This window comes from Pinus tabuliformis, chromosome 1_2 (genome assembly GCF_031772625.1).
Source record: "Pinus tabuliformis cultivar Carrire ecotype Pingquan chromosome 1_2, CPIR1, whole genome shotgun sequence".
Lineage (NCBI taxonomy): Eukaryota > Viridiplantae > Streptophyta > Pinopsida > Pinales > Pinaceae > Pinus > Pinus tabuliformis.
The window spans coordinates 624770132-624795485 of NC_142298.1; the positions used below are offsets into that span (position 1 = coordinate 624770132).

Sequence of the window (25354 nt, forward strand, 5' to 3'; positions counted from 1 at the left end):
CGTGTTTAGTTAATATTTTATTTCTATTTTAAAAAAACATGTGGTGAACGCAAAGAATTATGCAACGTAGCCCAAAAAAATTATTACCTTAATTTTTTAATCTTTTAAACATAGTGATGAGTTGTTTTGTAAAACTATGTTTCTTGTCTAAGCACGCCAATGAAGATAACACAATACTTTTCTTTAAATAATGAAAAATTAATTTAATTGATAAAATCATCATTGAGGTATTGCCATGGCCAGTTGAATAGTGAATTACACACAAGCAAAGCAATAAAAATGTGATTTGTTTTTAGCTGGTTCGAGCTTATGGAAATGGGCTATTGAAAATCTATTTTAAAAGGCAACATGCCTTTTGGTAAATAAGGAATGGAGCTATTGTTTTGTTTTTTTGAAGGAAACCTGGCAGGAGTTGCCTTGCTTACGATAGTTGGAGCTTCTTAGAGATTTACAAATTTAATCGCTTTATGTGGTTGCTAAATGTGTTAGAGATCAGTTTCTCAGCTGTGGAGGAGCTGGAAAGGTAAGGAAGACTAGCCAATGCCCCCTCCAAACTGCCATTGGGCTTTATTTCAGAAGTTAATGGGGGAACAAATGATTCGTCTTTCTCAAGAAGCAGATATTCTGAGGTGAGGGAAGAAACCTTTGGGCACATTTTCTATTCTTTGAAGGAAGCTTATGAAATAATTGTTGAGCACGAAAGTATGACTAGGGAGGATTTGTGGCGAAATTTATGGTCTGGTTGCCACTGGCCTAAAATTACACTCTCCTTTGGCTACTTGTTAGACGGCGTTTGCTTACTTGGGATCGTCTTCGTGGAAAGGGATATGTTGGACCCTCCTTATGTTTCCTTTCTTAGGCAATAGGAAGAAAACTTGGATCATCTCTTCCTCTCTTGCTCGCAAGCTAAAGAGGTATGGTCAATTCTTTTTTCAATATTTGGTAAAGGTTGTTCCTCGTCAGGAGAATGTAACGATTTTAATAGCATATTGGGATTATCGGAAATTCAAGAACCCCATAGTGAATGGGGCCTAGATCATTGCTATTGGCTTCATGCTCTGGAATTTGTGGAAAGAATGAAATAATCGAATCTTCAGAGACAGCCAATGTTGTGTCGTATTAAGGGAGTTGACTCTCTCTAATCCTAGAGAATCCCTTCTTGCCACCTCTTGGCCTGGTGAAGCTTGGCAGTTAGAGGGAGAAGAGGCAGATATTCTACATTAGATAGGTCTGGATCCGAGCATGGCTTCATTCAAAGGTGCAACAAATCTGGAGGCATCCCGCTCTACTCATGATTTGTTTTCTCCGGCTCCCCAAGGTTTCATCGAGTTAAACTTTGATGGTGCCTCTAAGGGGAATCCGGGACTGGTGGGATTTAATCGAGTCTTTCTTCACTGTAATTCTTCTCCGGTAAGAATATATGCTCAGAGTTGCGGCATAGCAAGTATTGACCTTGTTAAATTTATGGCGTTGGAGCAAGGTATCCATATAACTATCAGGGAAGGATTTAGATGGTTGCAGATTGAAGGAGATTCCATGATTGCTATTCAATGTGCCCAAAAAATTATGAATGGACAACCTCTAAGCAAGAAAGTTAAAAGCTGGCAACTAAAGGGATTGTGGAAAATATTAAGGACTTACTTTCTAATTTGGAGTATGTTTATTTTCAACGTACTCGACGTTCAAGGAATCAAGTAGCTGATTTTTTGGCTAATGTAGGATGTCAGTAAGTATTTGGTGGTTGATGATGATTGGCCCCCTTCTGCCTTGAGGGAATGTAGTCACTCTCCAAAATCTGGTGAATTTGGACCAAGCTATCCCCGATGGGGGTGGGGTGTTTGTGGAGATTTAAGATCCGCATTGAGGGATGACCCAAGGTAACATTTGGAGCATTGGCGAGGGCGGGTGGCTTGGTAAAATTTAATTCAGGTATCTTAGTTGGTGTGCTAATATGTGGGGATGTGAGGTTTATTAACTCTTAGTAGGTATGAAGGAAGTTGATGGTCTATTCATTCGGGATGGCGAGGACGACTCCTCATTCTCCTCAGGTGTTTTCGTTATAAGGTGGGTTGGTTTCGATCTTTGATTTCGCTGGTGGATGCAAATTAGTGGTGTATCTCTGTTGGAGAGTGGTTGTGTTGTTTGTTGGTTTTGGTGGTTGTCGGGGAGGAGCTCGGTGTGTTCTTGTTGGGGCGATGGTGCTTTAATAGTGGGGCTCATTCTCTTCTCTTTGGTGGGTTTTCGTCTTGAATGAGTTTCTTGTCATTTTTTTATTCACGTTGGGTCAGGTTTTTAGTTTTGTCATTGTTGTTTTACTTGGGTCTGCATGTAAGGTATTTAATTGGGTTTGTTTATGGTCATAAGACAAATTCTGGGTTTTTGTCTCGCCCTGTGCTTTAGGTCTCGGTATCATTTTTTAATTAGGTACCTCCTTGGGAATGTGTGGTTACTAGTCTTTTAGGGTCAAAAATTTGGTTGCAGTTGATGGCAAATACTTCTTTGGGTTGTTGGGTAGTGCGATATTGGTGAAAAGTGGGTTTTGGAGAGGAGCTTTTGTTGTTCTGGCCCCTCCCCTTGTTTTTTACTCTTTGTGATGTCTTTATATTTGGTACATTGCCTTTATAGTTTATGAGTTTATGGTGTGGGAAATTGGACAATCTATTGAGTGTTGGTCCTTGTGTCTAGTCCTTTGGTGACGATATTCTTGTCTTTCGATCTGATCTAGAAGGTTCTTCGCTTCCTTCCTCTCACAATTTCATTGGGCATGGGTTGTTGAGTCGGTGTCTTATGTGTTCGTTTGCCTCTGTAATCATGCCTCCAAGGTAGCAGATGAGTAGTTGTAGAGGTGGCTTTGATAACTATGGTTAAAAACGAGTTTAGCCTTTTGCTTCTGAATCCTGAATCCGTTGTGGCTGCCTTTGATGTTGTCACTTTGGAAGTTAGGCGCGAGACCCTTGTTCTGGAAAGCAAGGAAGCAGGTGACTACCCTTACTTTTTGGATTCTGAACTAGTATCTGAGGAGGAAAAGTGGTTTCCTGATCCTGGAAGGTTTCGTCTACGGTGGTGGCATTTCTTGAGCTCTCTAGCTATTAATCAACAACTCACAATGTTGCTTCGACATGTCTTTCGTGATACGCACGTCAACAACTGCAATGTCTTTTGGTCTAGAGTACATGAAGCAAATGCTTCAGAACATGCGTTTTTGCCTAGACAATATTGATGTTCGCTTGTCAAAGATCGAAGGCTTTTTTTTAAGTGATTTTGCTTCTAGGGACTTGAAAGACCCTCCAATAGGTGATAGGGCTTTGACTTCTACTGTTCCCTTTCCAGATCATGAAGAGTAAATCTTTGATGGTGTATGGCTCTAGTCTGAGTTTTGAGACTTATGGTTTTGTTTGGGTAAACCAAGTTATCTTAGCACATATCTTGGTTTTGATTATGGTGGACTTCTAATGGTATGAGTTACTACTATGGTGCAGGGCTGGTATGCGTGGCTCCTCTTTTATAGGGGTAAACCAATGTTTGCTCAGTTTGTTTCCTGGCTTCTTGCAAGTTTGGTACATTATCTAGTTCGTGGTACTGCTTTGGTATAGGGAGGGTATACGCAGCTCTTTTTTGGGTGTGCCCTGGTGTATTGGCAGGGCCCTTGTTTCTGCTTGCATGGGATTATTTTCGGCTTGTGTCGCTAACATGGTGCAAGGTAGGTCTGGTTGCTTTTAATGTGGAATGAGGATGCTATGGTTAGCAATATGCCTCCTGGTTTCGATTGTTTTTTAAAGCTCTCTGGTTTGAAGTGTAGACATGTTCAGAACTCATTTGGGCTGCTCTTTTGCTGGATTAGTATGTATGTTTCTTTTGGTGATAATGGTGACTCTTTGTAGCTATTGGGATCCTGTTGGTTATGGCCGTAATCGCTTTTGGCCCGTAGCGCTTAGCTTGAAGTTGAAGATACTATGTATTTTGCAATGTTGCACAACTCGTACTCGTATAAGAATTGATGAGGCATCGACTCGTCTACTCACATAAGACTCGGGAACGACCCTTATAAGACTCGTATAAGACTCATCAAAGTACAAAAAAAAAACTTAAAATGTTGTAAATTTTAAGCACAAAAAAGAAACTAATGACAATTCCAATCCTTATAAGTTATAAAAACCACAATATATGCAATAATTCATAACATCATCTCATATCTATAAAAGTACAACATAACATATTCAATTTTTGTAAGCAAAACATTTAGATACTGAATAAGAAAAGGGCTCATGATTCCATAATTAAAATAAAAAATGTCAACAAGTTCAAAATTCAAATACATATATCATAAATGATAAATGATTGTCTCATAACAATCTTGTGTCTCATCACTCATGGACGACTACACCTACAATAAGCCTTCGCGGAGCTAGTGCTAGCATCAGAACGCTGAAGCAACTATGAGGCAGGTGTATTTGGAGTCTCCATTTGAGATGGCAAACTAAAGAGATCCTCAGTCTCTTCATCAAGCCAACTCAAATCAAGGGCCTCCTCCTCCACAACCCAATTAGACTCTAAATCAATAGTATCCAATAAAATTGGATCTGTATCATTTGGTTGCACTTGTTTTGTGAGCATTCGAAGGTTGTAGTAGATGAAAACCAACTTCTCCAACCTCTCATGCTCCAACATGTTTCTCTTTTTGTTGTGGATGTGCTCAAACACTGACCAATTGCGCTCACAAGAAGAAGCACTGCAGGGTTGACTCAAAACTCTGATGGTGAATTCTTGTAATTGTGGTGCCTCAATGCCACAATCTATCCACCAATGAGCTGTAAAAAAATAACAACAAAGATTATCAGTTTGCAATGCCAAACATATAAAAGAGAACTAGCAAAATTACAAGCTAAGTTCTAACAATTTGCACTTACAAGGCATTTTCTTGTCCTTGAGACATTGGCTTGAGCTAAATCCAAACATGCCAAATGCTTCCTTGTACATATCTCGTTGTAAGTTGATTTTGTCCTGAATATCTACATCCGGGAACATCTTCTCAATGCATATCATGACATCTCTCATCACCTTGGGATCTCTTTGAATGTTAGACCCCTCATTATAGAATAAGCTTGGATTGAGATATGCTCCTGCTGCATGCAATGGTGAATGTAGTTTCCTGTCCCACCTGGAATCAATAATTTTACATATAGGGATATATTTAGATTCATTTCCCTTATAAAAAGTCTTGATTGCCTCTTTGGCCCTGTCCATGCCCTCATAAATATATCCCATTGCAGGTTTCTCTCCATCTATCAATCTCAAGACTTTCACAAGGGGCTCAGTGAAGCTGACAATCTCAGTCACTTTGTCTCACAAACTATCAGCAAAGACAGATGTTTCACAAACATTGCTTCCAGTTTTGTGCTATCTTTCCAGAATACCCATTTCTGGCTACAAAACATTCTTCTCAAATCTTGGTACTCATACAAAAGGCTTTGGAGGGAAAGAAAGTTTGTAGTAAACCGTGTGACAACTGGGCGACTAAGCTCACCCTGTGTGAATTCCGTCATAAGGTTCAACACCCAAGCATGAATATAAATATACTTGGTAATATGCTTGCATTCTTGCATAATCTCTTGCACCCACTCCAACTTCCTAATGTCCTCTAGCATCAAGTCTATGCAATGGGCAGCGCATGGAGTCCAAAAAATGGTGGGATATTTGGCACAAAGCAACCTTCCAGCTGCCACATAATTTGTTGCATTGTCCGTGATTACTTGGACAACATTTGCAACCCCAACTTCCTCCACCACATCAGCCAACAATGAAAAAATCAAATGTGCATCTTCTATATTTGCAGATGCATCAATGGATTTTAAGAACATGGTTCTTTTAGGGCAAGCTACAACAAAATTTATTATTGTTCTACCCCTCTGATTTGTCCACCCATCAGACATAAGTGTACAACCTGTAAATTTCCGTGAGCTTTTAATGCTCTCCAATTGTTCCTTGACACACTCAAGCTCCTCATTTAGCTCTTTCCCCCTAAGCGCATTATAAGTTGGGGCTTTGTATCCAGGGCCAGCACATGCAATGGCATCCACCATGGGCTGATAAAAATAAGACTTTGCATAGTTGAGTGAAAGAATGTTATGGTACCAAAACCTCCTCACTGCCATATTTGCCTCCTTTCTCTTCTTATCATTGAAATTGTCCAAGGTTGGTTGAGATCCTGGAGTTGTACGAGGACGAAAGAAAGAAGAGGTTATACTCTTGTTTGCCATATGATCCAGGTGGATGTTGGTGGCCACCCACCTATCCCATTTGGACCCCCACAACTGTCTCTTTCAGTTTTTCAGTTTCCTTAATTATAGCGCAGTTTACTATTTTTAGCAGTTTTTCGGGTCCTAAACTTCCGGAGCCGTTTTGAGGCCCTAAACGACGTTTTTTGGGAAATCTACCGCCAGTGATTTTTTTGATAAAAATCGTCTTTTCCGTCGTAGTCCTCGGAGAGATCTTTCCAATGGGCTATCATGCGCGTCAAACGAAGATAATACGACCAATTCGCGACCCCGGGAAGTTGGCTGTCCAACTCACCCCAAAACGGGGCCCACAATTTGGCGTTTCATCTTCTAGGGTTAGGTTCTGGAATGTGAAGGGTTTTCCATTATTTCTCAATAATAAATAGGCCTTCGAGCCTCATTGTAAACAGAGTTGGAAACAGTTCAGAGGGATGTAGCCGACACATCTCTTCTCAGAGATAAGCTACCATCGCCCTAGCTGGCTTATTTCTATTTGTAAGCATATTTCAGTGTTCTCCATTAATGAAATGAAGTATTATTTCCACTGCATCTCTGTTTTTATGGTTATCGCATCTCTGTATTTATGGTTATCTCTGTAATCTATTGCGTTCCTGCTTAAATCCGGATCAGTGGTATCAGAGCGGTCTGCTTTTTCTTTGTTTTTCTTTGCATGTCCCCAACGAGGTCGGGATATAAGGAGTTAGGGCTTGAATTGGTCGAACCTTTGCAAGACCAGCCTCGCAAATCTCGACGACCTCCCATGGCGGATGAGAAGAAAGACGAGGGGGCAGGAGATCCTATTAGAATCTTGCTCGAAGAAGCCCTCGAGCGGCAAAGGAACGCGATGATGGATAGCTTTGCGCAGATCCTTCAATGGCTACCCAGAGGCGACGCATCGGCTTCCAACAGCTACTCTGGAAATGCCACATCGTTTAAGGTACAAGTTAATTTTGAAATCCCCATCTTCGAGGGTCAAATAGACGCAGATGTTGTAGACAAATGGTTAAATCTGCTAGATGGGTATTTTTCTGTTCATGAATTTTCAAGTCGGGAAAAGATTGTTTTCGCTCTTCTCAAAGCAGCCCCCCACGTCAAGGACTGGTGGGAAACATACTGCGAGCAGAAGGATGAAAGTACAGGCTCACTATTTTCAGCCGCCCCCACTTGGAATGACTTCCGGGATGCCATCAAGGAGTAGTACTACCCTGTCAAAAGCTATGAGGACAAATACATCAAATGGACCACACTGCGGCAGGGACGAGACCAAGACGTACCAGAGTTCACAAATATTTTTCATACCCTTCGAACACAGTTGGGTATCAAAGATTCTGAGCTGCATCTGGTACTCAAATACCGCGGCTGCCTACACAGATACATCCAGGAAGAGATGGAGTTCTTGAACATCTCCTCACTCGGCACAGCATACCGATACGCTGTCAAAATCGAGCAAAAGTTCAAACAGAAGAAGCGAGACTTTGGATCTGCAAATCCGAAGCCCAAAGGACAAAGCCAAGGTGGGGTGACCCAAGACAACCCCTCTAAGCTGCAAGAAAAGAACAACACCACGAAGCCGAAGAAGGACACAGGAAAGTGGTGTGAGTTCCACAAGAGTCCCACTCATAACACAAGTGAGTGTCGGAGCAAGCAGTCGCTGGTGGCCAAGTTGAAGGCTTCCGAATCAGATGCATGTTCTGACTCTGAGCTGGAACCCGACAAGGGGGATGGCAAAGGGAAGCAAATCATTGATGCAGATCCTAGTGCCACTACCAAGATCCAGAAGAATGGGCCCGAAGAGCCAGAGGAGGGGGAACGTCTTTTCCACTCACAGATGTGGGTGAAGGGCTCGTCGCTGCAATTCATTGTTGATAGTGGTAGCCAAAAGAACCTCGTTTCAGCAGAGGTCATGAAGCGGTTGGGCCTACCAACTATGCCACACCCACAACCGTACAGTATCGGGTGGCTTCACGAAGGACAAGATCTCAAAGTTCACCAACAGTGTCGCCTTCCCTACAGCATCAAGCCCTTCACAGATGAGGTATTGTGTGATGTTACACCTTTGGATGTTTGTGATGTACTATTAGGCCAGCCATACTTGTGGAGGCGACATGCTGTGTATGAGTCAAGGCCTCGTGCTGTCATTATTTCTTTGGATAATTCATTATACAGGATACCAGAGGTAGCTCCACCTACCACCACCTCTTTGATCACTGCTAAGAAAGGCAGCAAGCTCATCTCACAGACTAGGAAATTTATTTTCTGTCCAACTCACCCCAAAACGGGGCCCACAATTTGGTGTTTCATCTTCTAGGGTTAGGTTCTGGAATGTGAAGGGTTTTCCATTGTTTCTCAATAATAAATAGGCCTTCGAGCCTCATTGTAAACAAAGTTGGAAACAGTTCAGAGGCATGTAGCCGACACATCTCTTCTCAGAGATAAGCTACCATCGCCCTAGCTAGCTTATTTCTATTTGTAAGCATATTTCAGTATTCTCCATTAATGAAATGAAGTATTATTTCCGCTGCATCTCTGTTTTTATGGTTATCGCATCTCTGTATTTATGGTTATCTCTGTAATCTATTGCGTTCCTGCTTAAATCCGGATCACCATAGAAGTTGAAGAGGAGTTACCAATACCTGGACTTTGAAACTGTGTTTCACTCTGAGATGAAGATCTACCTATCCCAACAATCTCATCCTTCCTTCTTGTCCTCTTAAAACTTGCTTTTTTAATGGCTTCCAATGCAGCTACCATTTCAGTAGTGACTTCATCAGGGAAACTTTGACAACATCCCACACCATGCCCAGGAATTCTGGCTAGGTGGTATTTAAACCTGTTTATGCCTGCATACATTGTGGCATTGCAATAATTTCACTTGATATTGTGGTCATTACCGGGAATGATTCGTTGACCATTTGCCCATGCCGAATCACGAGATTGTCTGAAACCCTTTGGTGGCATGGTAACAAAATCTAGAAGAAAAAAAAATAAATTTATTTGTTTTTTTTCTTTGGTTTTGAATTTTCTTTTTAATTTGCAAATCTTTTTGGTTGTGGCTGAGAAACTCAACCACACAGGGTTGTGGTGTGGCTGAGTTTCTCACCCACAAGTATTCCCAATCAAAAAAATATTTGCAAACATATATATATATATATGGAAAACATTCAAACTACATTCATGAATCCTACCTGAAGCTTACTCTGATCCGATGAAGTTTCCTTTAGCCTCCTCCAATAGCGCTTTCATGCTCCTTTAGCTTCACTCTCAAGTTTCAACACTCACACAAATTAGCCAAACACTCAAATGACAAGTGAATGAGAAATAGAAAGGAGAGAGGTGCTTATAAAGTTTTTTTTCCCTCCAATTTCCCTTTTCCTGCACCTCATTTCCAAAAAAGAAAAAAAATAAAAATAAAAGAAAAAAATAAATTTTTGGACAGTTTGGGGGTTTTGCTGCTCGAAGGGTCATATAGGGGTCTGATGGGAGTCTTATAGGCTACCCGCGGGTCTAATGAGGGTAAACGGGTCTTGTACAAAACCCGCCAAGTAAGGGTAAAGAACGCGGGTTTAATGAGGGTCACCCATCCTCCCTTCTGACCCGTTCTTACCCACGGGTTTAATAACGGTGGTGCTTCACTGATATTTTGTTGTATTCCCAGTCAGTGTGTGAGATGACACCTTCTGCTTAACTTATGATGTAAAAATGGCGTGGCAAAGAGTCTGTAATGGGTCTGAAATGGATCTGTGTTGGTTCTCAGATTATATGGTAGTTTTTCCCAATTACCTTTGTACAATTTTTCTTCCAAAAAGAAATATAAAGTGTTTATGTTTACCAAAAAAACAAAAATTAATTTAATTAATTAAATCATCCACCAAGGTATTTCCATAGATAGTTGAATGGTGGATTAGACATAGGCAAGGTAGGTTGGGTTATATCTGCTAATCCCATCCTTGACCTGTCAAGGACACAGTGTCTACCAATTTCCGACACTTTAAATATACTGATCTAAACTGGAAAAATATTAACAAAAATAAAAAGAAATTAGAAGTTAATTAATTGAAAACCAATAGGAATTATTTTATTGATTCACTTACTTTTGTCACAGGGCCACCCATCATCATCATTGTTTGATTTAATTTCCCACAAGAGAGTACTTGTTAAAAACATATATCTTCACTTTAACCTTCTGACTGCTTGCTTACATCCAAATTTAACACAAAAGCTTTGTACTCTAAATTCACTATTTGTGGCTAACAAATTGACATGCAGATAAACATTGAAACATGAATATGCAAATTAGAGGGATTATTTGCAAATCTAAGTTTGAACTTGAGCCTCTACAGCCATCCAGTCTTCCAACATTTGTTCAAACATTGATATAACCAATGTTGAGAATATCGGTATCGGCAAAATATCGGCGAGGGTCCAAAAAATATCTTATCGGCGAAAATATTGGCAAAATATCGGCACGCATAAAAAATGCATAATATATTCATTTTTTTCAGAGTTTTAAACATATAAAGCAATAACAACATGAATAAACAAATTGGCACATAAATATGAAGAAAGCACTGATATATGTGATGTCAAATAAAAATGGTACATCAAAGGCGATACCAAATCCTGTTGATCCCTGATAATTTTCCATTCAAGGACTCAAATGTGGAGAACCAATACAAAATAACATCACATATATAAAAGTATCTCATCATCATGAGTTATATGTAGCATAACAAATAAAACTAGCAGCTATCTATCTGAAATCACCGCCATATCCCCCTTTTATGGGAAAACATGATGAGTTGTTTGCCAGGCCTGCCCCGAGTAGTAGAAGGCCCTGACCCTGCCTCTACACCTAATGTCAAATAATGAGTGCTAGGTATGGATTTGTGCACTCCTATATCTATAGCAGATGGTGTTGATGCTAATGCTCCCACAGTGTCCTCCTCCTCCTACGAGTGCTGCTCCTCCTCCGAGTCCTCCTCTTGCTGCCCCTGTTCTAATGGATCATCTGGCTCTAACCATGAAGGTGACTCCTCCAATATGGGCTCCTCAGACTCCACCCACTGAGACAATACATCAATATTGTCTAAGGAAATGGCATCTGGATCCATTGGTGCTTCTATTTGCCTCACTCGAAGTCGGATGTTGTAATGCACATACACTAAATCATTGAGGCGTGCGAACTCCACCCTGTAAGAGTGTCAAAAAAACTAATAAGTCTTGACTCTTGACTCTTGACACTTGAAGGCCATAAATTAAAAATTAAAAATTACAGTAAGTGTAATTGCTCCACTGAAGGCTAGAGCTCAAAGTTATACCTGTTGCGCTTTTTTGCGTGTATTTTTTCAAATACACTCCAATTGTGCTCACACCCTGAAGAGCTACATGTTTGACTCAAGATTCTTATGGCCAATTTCTGCAAATTTGGTGCCCTTGCCCCATACCTTCGCCACCAAAAACCTACAACAAAATAAAGAAATAAAAAATTCAAAATCTTAAAACATAATTAAACTTTCAAATAAAAGTTACATAATTGAATTTAAAATAAAATAAAATTATAAGTAAGGAAATTCTAAATTGAAAATTCTAATTTCTAATGAGTGATGACTTGTCACTTACGTGGCATGAAGAGGGTCCTTTCCCTAATAGCATCATCAAAGCCAAATAGGCCAACACAACCCCGATAACACTGTATCTCACGATTGATTTTGCTACGAAGCTCAAGATCGGGTACCATCTTATGAATACAGGAATGGAGCCCTTCCATCACCTCGCCATCAGAATCAAAGCCGCATTTGTATGAAAATGCAGGGTCGAGGAAGACTGTCGTTGTATGAATGGGTCGATGAAGCATCCTTGTCCACCGACTATCAATCACATCCCATAACATCATATGCCTAACAAGGCCAACAAAAACCTTGTCTGCATAATAAGAACGAATGGCCTCCTTGGCCCTATCCATGGCCTCATACACATAAGCCATTGCAGGCTTCTCTCCATCTACCAATCTAAGAACCTTCACTATAGGTTCACTAACTGAGCATGCTTCTTCTACTCCATGCCAAAACGTCTCAGAGTACACCATTTTTGCAATGGCTTTCTCGTCCTATCTCCTGTTGTATCTACAATTACGCCAGTTATCAGACACAAACATTTGCTTCAACTTGAACTGACATCGAAGCAAAGACTAAAGAGTAATAAAGTTTGTGGCAAAACGTGTGATTGCATGACGCCGCAACTCCTTGTTTCTAGTGACCTTCCTCATGAGGCTAAGAACAAAAGCATGGTTATAAATAAACTTGGGGACACTCCTAGCCATATCAACCGCCTCCTTGATGGAGAGTTTCCCCATATCCTCAAGCAACAAATCGAGACAATGTGCTGCACACAGAGTCCAAAACAATGTGCGATGCCTCTCCATAAGCATCTTGCCAGCAGACACATAATTAGCTGCATTGTCTGTTATGACTTGCACCACATTCTACACACCAATCTCCCGAATGAACCCATCTAACAACTCACATATCGTTGCTGCATCTTTGATATGTTCTGATACATCCACTGATTTAATAAACATGGTACCTTTAGGACAATGTACCAAGAAATTTAGAAGGGTCCTACGCTTCCTATCTGTCCAACCATCAAACATCACTGTGCATCTAGTAACTTCCCATGTTTTTTTCAACTCCGCCAATCTAGAGTTGATGTCCTGCTTTTCTGCTTAAAGAATTGGCCCCCGCAACTCCTCATATGTAGCACTTTTGTACCCTGGGCCCACAACAACAATAGCATCACACATTGGCTGCCAAAATGGATTGGTTTTGGTGATGCTGAGAGGTAAGTCACTCCAGAAAATACACCTCCCCATGACTCTATCTGCTTCTTGCTTCTCCTTTTTTTAACAAGCGATTTTATGCCAGGTTGTGATCCATGTCCTATTCGTGGAACAAAAAATGATGACCTCGCACTAGCAGTAGCAGGTGATGATGTGCCAGCTGTGGAGCCCCTCCCACTACCCTCAACATCAAAATCAGAAGAAGATATCCCGAAAGATCTACCTACATGTTTAGCCTTGTTTCTTTTTGTCTCTTCCTTCTTTCTGTCTTTTTCATCAATTGCCTCAAGAGCTTTTTGTATAAGCTCCGGACTAGACACTGTACAAATCCCAACATCATGTTCAGTGAGTCTAGCCAGATGGTATTTCAGCCATGTAACCCCTCCTGTCATTTTAGTCCCACACAATTTGCATGTAAGATATGCCCGATTTGTCCCACCATCAGGGTCCCCATACTCCCAAAATGGGTCCAAGGCTTTTGGCATATTTGAATTTTGTAGTAAGCCAACTCAAACCTAGGGCACCCAAAAAAAAAATGGAATTAATAAGTAATAACCGCATCATTTTACAAAATAATTTTTTTGCTACATTATTTGCAATGTGAATTCAATGAAAAACCATAAATGACAATAAGAGGGTGTATTTGAAAGTTTAAAAAAAAAATGAAGTTTGCTCTCCAAATATGGAGAAAACCCTTGCATTTGCTCATGGGCATGAAATCATAGCAAATGGAAAAAAAAAAACCAAGCAAAATGATTGTAGGCAAATAAGCAAGCAAGAATAATCCTAAAACTATCAAAAAATTCATTAACATAGGGGTTTATTTGAACGTCCCTGTTAATGGAAGAAATGAAATTGTCTCACTGTGCTTCAAGCTTAGATCAACAAAATCTTTGTTGTTGGTGGCGATAATAGCTATTCAACACTCAAACCCTCCTTGGCAGCGAGCACATAGCTCTCCCCTTCCTTCTCCAACAATCAGAAATGAAAATGATTGAAAAAAAAAACAAAATTTCACTTTTATCACCGTGGCGGCAATTTTCTTTGTCTCTCGGCGATATTTTTGCTCGTCGCGTGATATTTCCCCGAGATATCACCGATATTTTGGAAATATCGCGATATTTTCAGGAAGACAAAATATCACGATATTTTCTCGGCGATATCTCGTCTCCCCAAAAATATTGCGATATTTCCGAATATCGGCAATATTATATACACTGGATATAACCCTTCCTTAACAGGCGAGTAATGGCTTGGGAATAACCAGAGTCAATAGCTACAGGAAAATGAAAAAAATTAAAACAGAAATAAGTGATTTACTGTCTGGAATATCACAAGGCAAACCAGCAGGAACAAAAACATCATAGAAACATGCGGAGTGGGGTTATGACTTATATCAATGTCTTACTATTGCATTCACTAACACACGGAGTGGTGACCTTGTTCAAGTGCTTGTGCCTTGAAAAGACATCCATTCATTTCATGACTGTTTTGAGCTGGTAGTTACAGGCTCGCAGAAAAATGAAGAAACGAACTACAGGAAGGAAGGTGTATGGGGTATTCACGGAGGGCGCTATGTGGGGACTTCAAAATTCAAATTTCAAATGGGCAGGACTGCGCCGTGAGAGGTGATCCACAGCAGGATGCTCCATAAATGCCTATGTGATGGTAATCCAGCAGGACCATGGCAGCAAGATGCTCCTAAGATGCTTATGTTGATGGTCATGCAGCGAAACCATGGCAGTTGGATGCTCCATGTACCATCTAGTCTGCAAAGTCATTTCTGCAGCTGGGTGGATAGCATTCCTAGATCAGCAGAAACTGAAAATAGTTTCCTCTAAATGAGGTAATGATACGAAAGTCTAGTTAGCTTTACGCTTTTAGATTTTAGCTAACCTTTAGATTCATTTTGAGAAAATCCAGATGACATTTCATGCATCAACTGCATACACAGCTTACTTTTTTGTATTCTAATTTTTTTTTTAAATCCCAGAAGAACTCAACAGCTCACCTGACATGTAAATTTATGGGGTCTATGGCATGTCTTCCTCTCTGTAAACTGTGTCATAACTGGGGATTTGAACATTGGATCTCTCAGTTTTCACAGGATTCACATTACTTCGATCACCAATTGAGCTACCTCCCTGGGATTTTTTTGTACTCTATTTTTATTAACATACAACATATGTAAATTTCTGGCTACTACTCAAGTCTGCTGTCTTGCTCTGGATTTCCCGTCATTGGACTTGTCAACATGCAAGAAAAAAAGGGACTCAACTTCTGCAAATACAACCAAAATCAAAGCAGATAAATGCATAATATGAAAAATGGTATAATTGTACTTCTGCATGTCTATTTTTGACTTTCCAAAACTTAACTTGGCAAAGGATTGAAATCAGTATTCAATGACTACCACTCTAGATTCACAATTACAATTCTCATGAAAATGTCTAACATGTCTAGGAAAGACTAGCTTTCAATCAACATGTCTAGGAAAGACTAGCTTTCAGTCAACTCCTAACTTCTAACGTTCAGACATTAAAAATATCCACTATTTGATGTTTATTCCAAATTAGTAGCTTTATAATGCCCACTGCACTTCCAAGTCCCTGATCAACTTCATTTTTAACTGAAGTTATGGTAGCAGTTTCAGAAATAATATGAAAAATGGTATAGTTGTAGTTCTAAATCTCTACCTTTGACTTTCCAAAACTTAGCTTGGGAAAGAGTTGAAATCAGTTTTCAATTATTACGACTCTAGCTTCACAATTACAATTCTCATGAAGATGTCCAGCATGTCTGCGAAAGACCAACTTTCAGTCAACTCCAAACTTCTGCTGTTCAGACATTGAAAATATCAACTATTTGATGTTTATTCCAAATTAGTATCTCTCACTGCACTTCAAGCCCTTGATTAAATTCATTATTAACGAAAGTTATGGCAGGAGTTTCAGAAAGTTTCTATCATCTTCAAGGCATTTGCTCGGTCACAGAATTTTTCAAGAGGTCACTTGGAATGGCATTCAAATGTTGCAACCACACAATGCTGACTCTGATTGGATTGGTTGATCCTAATTGCTGAAAATGTACAAACCTTTGTATATATACTGGCATAGAATATAATCGCCATATATAGGTTCTCAGTTTAGATTCTAGAATCAAGGCTACTAAATCTCCTGGGCCTAATTAGACTATGAACATATATTCACAGTCTGATTTTTAAACTCGAATAAAAGTATACATGATACGTTCAGACTTTAAATATGCATACAAAGGCTTACATAATTGACGTAAATCATTGCTAGGTCAATAATTCTCCAAATAAAGTACAACATTAGAGATGGAGTGGATTTGCAAAGCAGTAAGCATGTATGATTCACACTTGAGTAATGCAAGTTCCACAATATGTGATATTTGTGCCATAGCAATTAATAATTATGCAGGAATCATATTCTACCCATAAGAATCAAGTTCTTGGTACAACGATACGCTGCTATATAAACGTCGTGACAAGAGGAACCCATCTCCACATCCAGCTCAAATCCTTCTCGGGCTTAATACAAAGAAAACCAGATCAATAGCAATATCATCCATGACCATAAACAAAAAACAGAGCATGTATATGCAAAACAATTTGGACCCTGACATTAATGATTTGGTTACTCCATTTTCTTCTAATATTTCGAAATAACATTATAGAAGAGAGATTAAGTACCACGAAATAAAATAGCAAACATTGATAAAGGACCAAACCATTAAGGCACGAGCGAATGATGGGAAATTTGATTAGATCAAATTTTTCAATGGTTAAAATGAAAATATTTCAAACCTGAAACCATTATTACACTCTTATTTAAAATTTATTTAAGCCGTTCCCAAATTCTCAAAGCCAAGGATAAAGGCAAAAATACACCTTTCTGCCAACTCCAGAGATTAGAATAGAAGCTTCCAACGCTTACAATTCTATCTGAATCGATGCACACAATCCTACATTGCCAGTAATTTAAGACAACATATATTTATAAAAAGCCAACCAGATCACATATAACAGAACTGGCTAAGTCATCCAAACTAATTCTGTGAACAGATGCTCTAGGCTGAACAAGTGGGTTTCAATGTACTATCCGATAGAAGATAGGTCAGGACTCAGAAGTGATTTTCAAGTGGATTTGAATTGACAATAGGCATGTGACATAAATTCTTCTTCAACCTCTCCATTTTCATCTACATTATGCTTGTATTTTCTAAGATTTTAGGGGTGAAAATCTGACTCCACTTTGTTTGAGGTTGCAATGCAACAGACAGCTCACGACGTCTGACTTAAAGTTGCAGCTTATGCGGTTGGGGTACATCTGCCATATATCAAAAAGAGTAAGTTGTTCCTCTGAATGTCAAGCCATTTTAGTGACAGGCTAAGTTAAAAAAACTTAAACATGCAATAAAATCCTATTTGCAAATTTTGAAAGCCCATATTAACACCTTAAACATGGCGGATTCTCCACAGTGCGTTCAAATATGAAGAAATCATCTTTCATGGCAAATAAGCACATGACAAAACCAAATAAGAATTATATTAGTTCATATCCAGTGGAAGCATTTCATAAGATCGAAGCATCAGTTTCCATTCATTGTATAGAGGAGGAGGATTTCAGAGATTGTGTATGTGCCAAGGAAGTGGATAGCCCCGGCTACCATATGGAGATCTAATGAACCAAGGCTGGAATTAACAAAGGGGAAAGGTTGTGCAGATATCCATCATATTGTTGCATGCACCACATTTGTAAAAATAATGAAGGGGAATGGCAGTAGAAAAAAAATCCATCCTGCTCCAGATCTATCATGCAATGAGAAGGATCAAATCCTCCAAGGCACCATCTTTCTTCAAGTTTTTTCAATTTAAAAAAAGTTTTCACTTTAAGAGACTTAATCCCTTTTCATCCATAGTTAAGAGGATCTATGTTGGTTCTTAATATATATGTGATGTTCCACTTTAAGAGACTTAATCCCTTTTCATCCATAGTTAAGAGGATCTATGTTGGTTCTTAATATATGTGTGTGTGCCTGCAAGCACATCACATGTCAAATCCATGTTGAGAACAAAAGGAATTACACATCTCTCTCATACTAAACATTTTATTTAAGCTGGACATTGTAATATTTTACTTCTAGTGAACATTGAAATGTTTTTTTGTTATTAATATTTTTTTAAATGTTGTGTGTCAACTCCATGTTGAACACTAGATAACTACACATCTATATAGCCCCCAGGATGAAGTTCAATTGGCGAACACCATGTTATGAAGTAAAATGTAAACTATGAGATCTGAGGTTTAAATCCCCCGATTAATCCATGTCCACGGAAGGGGCATATGTAGACACCTAGAGGTTATAGTGGTAGCAATCAAAATCGACCATGTGTCACGTGAGAACGAACCCTGCCCACTTGCCAATTCCTATATATATATATATATATATATATATATATATATATATATATATATATATATATATATATATATATATATATATAAGCCCTAGAGGTTTAGATAAACTAGTAAGTGAGACCTCTTCTCTCTCCCACAAATTTGGAGAAGTCACAAGTTCAATTGTCTTTAAACCTTCACGGTTAGGCTCCATAGTTAGGACCAATAGATTACCCCATTTACCATCGATGGATCATGGGGAAGTACTATTAGGGTTTTCCACAACGGTTTCTTTGGAGATATATATATATATATATAGTTGATACAAAAATAATATACTTAAGATGGATATCAACATTGAAATATTTTTTTTGTTATTAATTTTTTAAATGCCATGTGTCAACTCTATATTGAACACAAAAAAGAATTGTACATCTTCCTCACAATGAGCTGTAAAAAGTCCCTCTTGACACAATCAAAATATGCATGCATGTGACAAATTAATTCAATACCAACCCGCACTGGGCCACCATAGAATTTAACGTGCTCGGACACTAAGAGTTAAATGAACCGGTGCCTTGGAAAAGCTCTCAGCTTTCTGCCAACGACACTTCATTTATGGCCCCTCAGATAGCTTTAAATATGGCATCAACATGAACAATGTAAAATATTTTGTAATGCACAGACAAGTACATGCAATGACGTGTATACGCAATTATGTCACCTCTTTTGCCGGCAAAACATGCTATATTAATGGTGACCTATAACTTTATCATAACGCTACCTCAATGATCTCAGAATATTAATTTAAAGTTTAAACCAATCATGATGTGCCATACAAGTTCCCCTCTAGGGGGAGCTCGGTTAACCCTCTACATACAGCTCCACAAACTCAACAGTAACTTTATAACGGACAGAAATAAACTAGGTCACCAACAGTTCATGGCACAAGTTTGATTTAGTGTCACCAATAATCGCCCCAAGAACAATCTCCATCTTTAAAATGATGGAACCTATTGGCATCCCTCACAATAATTTCGCGCCTAACAATCTTGGACATGCACTTGGTGGCGGTGTGGAAATCACCACACATGTGAAGATTCTTGATAACCCGTATTGGTGTGCCAAAGGGTACATTGATAATACCAAATGCAATTGCCAGTTTCTCATTGTGATAGAAGACCATGTGTTTCTTTTCCTCCTCGTTAACATCATGCAATACAGCCTCCTCCATATGCTAGCCAAACTCTCGAGCATGCCATAGATTTGCTTTGTTTGACAATGCGATTTGTCTCCCCCGCGGAATGCGTGTACTTTGTTATTTACCTGAATCCAACTACAACCTGGAACTTTTTGAATTCCCCGTTTTTTCATCATTTGTCTCATCTTTACTACATCATCCCACCGTCCAGTCACTGCATAAAGATTTGACATCAGCATGTAGGTTCTTGCATTTTGTGGTTCCAACTCAAAAAGATGTTCTGTTGCGCATTTCTGCTATCTCCAAATTTAGGTAGATTCTACATGCACCAAGCAAGGCTCGCCAAACAACCGCATCAGGTTCAAAATCCTCTGCCTTTTCCAAACTCCCAAAGCGCCGAGAAGATCAACCATGGATGCACAATGCTCAGCTGTCGGTGAGATATGATAATCGTGCCTCATAATATCAGAGAAGCGCCAGCCCTCATTCATAAGGCACATGGCCCGTGTGCCTGCATGCAGACAGGACACCAACAAAAGTGACTTTGTCAGGCTTCATACTTGCCTACTGGATTTGCTGAAATAGTTGCAGAGCTTCCTTACCATGCCCATGTTGGGCAAAGCCAGAAATCATTGCATTTCACAACACTAGATCTCTTTTAGACGCTTTGTTGAACACAGGTTGTGCATTGCCTGTACTCCCAAATTTGACATAAATAGTAATAAGAATGCTTCCCATGTGGACATCTAATTCAAATCCCATTTTAAAAATGTGATCATCAACCTGCTTGCCATGTTCCAGAGCTACTAGGCTTGCAAAAGATGTTAGAACGCTAATTAAAGTGGATTGGTTTGGCTTGACGCCTGCCATCTGCATTTGTGAAAATAGTTTAATCGCATCATTAGTAAATCCATGTTGGATGTACCCTTCAATTGTGCAGTACAGGACTCTGTAGTTTGCTCAGGCATCTTCTTAAACAGTTGCAGCGCCTCTTCCATTCTTCCACTCTGAGCAAATCCTGTGAGCATAGCAGACCGTGAAACAACATTCCTCTTAGATAACCGCTCAAACAATTGGTGTGCATCATCCACTAGCCCATTTTGGGCATAACTTGTAATCATTGCATTACAGGCAATCGGAGATTGCCAAGGCATCATGTCAAACATCCGACGTGCCTCCTCGGTTCTCCCGTTCTGAGCATACCCTGTAATCATAGATGTCCAGGATATATCATTTCGTTTAGGCATTTGATCAAACATTTCTCGAGCATCTTCAATGTGTCCATTTTGAGCATATCCAAAAACCAAGGCAGTCCAAGAGATGACATTTCGTTCGGGCATCATATCAAAAGTTGGCGTGCATCTTCCATTCTTCAATGTTGGGCGTACCCCGCAATCATCGAGGTCCATGTAACAATATCTCGAACAGACATTTCATCAAACAATTGCCACGCTTCTTCAATCCTCTCAGCCTCAACATATCATGTCATCATCGCAGTCCACGATACCACATTCCTCTGCAGCATTTTATCAAACAGCTCACGTGCATTGTCTAATCTTCCGCGTTGAACATACCCTGTAAGCATTGTCGTCCATGAAACCACATTTCATTGAGGCAATCTTTCTAACATCTCACGTGCTTCCTCTATTCTCCCATTCTGCGTATATCTTGTGATCATTCCATTCCATCACATGACATCTCGTTGAAGCATTTTGTCAAACAGTAAACGCACAGCCTCCAGTTTGCCATTCTTAGCATACCCTGTAATCATGGCATTTCAAGAAACCACACTCCGTTGAAGCATTTCATCAAATAGTTTGCATGCGCTATTTAATTTACCATTCCTTGCATACCATCTAAGCATGGAATTGGAGGAAAGCCACATCGTAGCTGCTGCCAGAACCCTTGTAGAACACTCGTTTATGGCGGATCTCTCGTCTCTCCGCAATTGCATTAGAATTGGCGCCACTCTGCTACCCCGAAATCGGTGAGGGGATGGCTGCATTGGCTGCATTTTTCCTCAAATATTGATTCCACCGATTCCAAACACGAAAGACGCATGAATACGAACAAGATAAAATGTACTACCCGATCGTTATAGTGGTGGTTTCTACATTGGAAAATAAGTTCATTTGAAACTATTATTAGTGTCATTCCCCTCATATAACCCTTCCTTAAAAGGTGAGTAATGGCTTGGGAATAACCATATCCAACAGCTACATGAAAATGAAAAAATTAAAACAGAAATAAGTGATTTACTCTCTGGAATATCACAAGGCAAACCAGCAGGAACAAAAAAATCATAGAAACACGCGGAGTGGGGTTATGACTTATATCAATGTCTTACTATTGCATTCACGAACACGCCGAGTCGTGACCTTGTTCAAGTGTTTGTGCCTTGAAAAGACATCCATTCATTTCATGCCTATTTTGAGCTGGTAGTTACAGGCTAGCTCAAAAATGAAGAAACAAACTGCAGGAAGGTCTATGGGGGGTATTCACGGAGGGCGCTATGTGGGGTATTCAAAATTCAAATTTCAAATGGGTGGGACTGCGTCCTGAGAGTTGATCCACGGCAGGATGCTCCATAAATACCTATGTGATGGTCATCCGGCAGGACCATGGCAGCAAGATGCTCCTTGGATGCTTATGTTGATGGTCATGCAGCAAAACCATGGCAGTTGGATGCTCCATATACCATCCGGTCTGTAGAGTCACTTCTGCAGCTGGGTGTATAGCATTCCTAAATCAGCAGAAACTGAAAATAATTTCCTCTAAATCAGGTAATGATGCGAAATTCCAGTTAGCTTTACGCTTTTAGATTTTAGCTAACTTTTAGCTTTATTTTGAGAAAATCCAGATGGCATTTCATGCATCAACTGCATGTTCATCTTCTTACTTTTTTGCACTATAATTTATTTTTTAATCCCAGAGGAACCCAACAAACCGCTTGAGACGTAGTTACTAGTAAATCTTTGGGGTCTATGGCAGATTTAGGGTCTATGACATGTCCTCCTCTCTGTAAACTGTGTCACATCCAGGAAGATTTGAACCTTGGATCTCTCAGTTTTCACAGATTTCACATTACTTCTATCAGCAATTGAGCTGCCCCTGGGACTTTTTTGCACTCTATTTTTATTAACATACATGATATGTAAATTTCTGGATACTCCTCAAGTCTGTTGTCTTGCTCTGGATTTCCCGTCATTGGACTTGTCAACATGCAAGAAAAAAAGGACTCAACTTCTGCAGGTACAACCAAAATGAAAAGAGATAATTTCATGATGTGAAAAATGGTATAATTGTACTTCTGAATGTCTCTATTTTACTTTCCAAAACTTAACTTGGGAAAGAATTGTAATCAGTGTTCAATGACTACCACTCTAGATTCACAATTACAATTCTCATGAAAATGTCCAACATGTCTGGGAAAGACTAGCTTTCAGTCAACTCCAAACTTCTGATGTTCAGACATTAAAAATATCCACTATTTGATGTTTATTCCAAACTAGTAGCTTTATAATGCCCACTACACTTCCAAGTCCTTGATCAACTTCATTTTCAACTGAAGTTATGGTAGCAGTTTCAGAAATAATATGAAAAATGGTATAGTTGTAGTTCTGAATCTCTACCTTTGACTTTCCAAAACTTAGCTTGGGAAAGAGTTGAAATCAGTTTTCAATTATTACGACTCTAACTTCAAAATTACAATTCTCATGAAGGATCAAAGCAGGTTTGGCAGTGTTGGTTGTGCTTTCAAAAGGTTCGCAGCAGTGGATTTCTCTTTCCCCTTCATTTTCCTTATTCTCCCTCGTAACCCCTTAATCTCTGTTTTCCTCCTGAAACCTCTTCATTCCTCGCCTTATCCATATTCCCCTGCTTAATTCATTTTTACCTCACTACCTCTGTTTTATCTTTTTTAAACTCTGCATAGCTCTTTTCCCGGTTCCCGGGTGTTTTTGTTTAAACACTGTAAAGCCCGATAACCCGTTTAAACCCGTGTAAATTCATGTTTATTCAGCCCGGGTGCTTAACACGCGAGACCGCGCCCATATTTACCCTCTGTCGCCTTTGAAACCGCAGCCGTTGATTGCCGCGATCCAATGGTCTATACGCTTTTTCTCGCTCTTTAAACATCGTTTACTTTCCTCACCGCCTAAACATCCATCGCAGATCGGATGGCTGACGCTTTCCTCAATTGCATGACCTGCGCACGCGATAGCCCATGGGAGGGTGGTTTTGGGCGGCCACGTGTCATAATTTGATTGTATCGCGCCCCGCGATACGGAAACTGTCGTCGCGCCGAAAGTGGTGCAGGGAAACCGCTCGCCGCACAAAAGAGAGATTAAGTACCACGAAATAAAATAGCAAACATTTGGATGACTTGGCCAGTTCTGTTATATGTGATCTGGTTGGCTTTTTATAAATATATGTTGTCTTAAATTACTGGCAATGTAGGATTGTGTGCATCGATTCAGATAGAATTGTAAGCGTTGGAAGCTTCTATTCTAATCTCTGGAGTTGGCAGAAAGGTGTATTTTTGCCTTTATCCTTAGCTTTGAGAATTTGGGAACTGCTTAAATAAATTTTTAAATAGCAGTGTAATAATGGTTTCGGTTTTGAAAATTTCTCATTTTAACCAGTGAAAAATTTTGATCTAATTAAATTTCCCATCATTCGCTTGTGCCTTAATGTTTTGGTCCTTTATCAATGTTTGCTATTTTATTTCGTGGTACTTAATCTCTCTTCTATAATGTTCTTTCGAAATATTAGAAGAAAATGGAGTAACATTTTAATCATTAATGTCGGGGTCCAAATTGTTTTGCATATACATGCTCTGTGTTTTGTTTATGGTCATGGATGACATTACTATTGATCTGGTTTGCTTTGTATTAAGCCTGTGCAGGATTTGAGCTGGATGTGGAGATGGGTTCCTTTTGTCACGACGTTTATATAGCAGCGTATCGTTGTACCAAGAACTTGATTCTTATGGGTAAAATATGATTCCTGCATAATTATTAATTCCTATGGCACAAATATCAGGTATTGTGGAACTTGCATTACTGAAGTGCGAATCATACATGCTTACTGCTTTGCAAATCCACTCCATCTCTAATGTTGTGCTTTATTTGGAGAATTATTGACCTAGCAATGATTTACGTCAATTATGTAAGCCTTTGTATGCATATTTAAAGCCTGAACGTATCATCTATGCTTTTATTCGAGTTTAAAAATCAGGCTGTGATTATGTTCATAGAGTCTAATTAGGCCCAGGGGTTTTAGTATTCTTGATTCTAAACTGAGAACCTATATATGGCGATTATATTCTATGCCAGTATATATACAAAGGTTTCTACATTTTCAGCGATTAGGATCAACCGATCCAATCAGAGTCAGCATTGTGTGGTTGCAACATTAGAATGCCATTCCAAGTGACCTCTTGAAAAATTCTGTGAACGAGCAAATGCCTTTAAGATGACGGAAACTTTCTGAAACTGCTGCGATAACTTTAATTAATAATGAAGTTAATCAAGGGCTTGGAAGTGCAGTGAGCGTTATAAACCTACTAATTTGGAATAAATGTCTGAACAGCAGAAGTTTGGAGTTGACTGAAAGTTGG

At 39.5% G+C, this 25354-nt stretch overlaps 1 protein-coding gene and 1 long non-coding RNA gene across 2 annotated transcripts; one reads left to right on the plus strand and one right to left on the minus strand.

The window, feature by feature from the left end:
* Nucleotides 1-493: 493 nt before the first annotated feature.
* On the plus strand, nucleotides 494-24864 carry LOC149207172 (uncharacterized). The gene is made up of 3 exons (XR_016251986.1): nucleotides 494-629; nucleotides 787-914; nucleotides 24641-24864. It is a non-coding gene; the product is annotated as an uncharacterized LOC149207172 (long non-coding RNA).
* Nucleotides 20263-21143, minus strand: LOC149207173 (uncharacterized). The gene has a single exon (XM_089396381.1). It carries the CDS (start codon nucleotides 21141-21143, stop codon nucleotides 20571-20573), a length of 573 nt encoding a protein of 190 aa, XP_089252507.1. The 3' UTR covers nucleotides 20263-20570.
* Nucleotides 24865-25354: the final 490 nt, after the last annotated feature.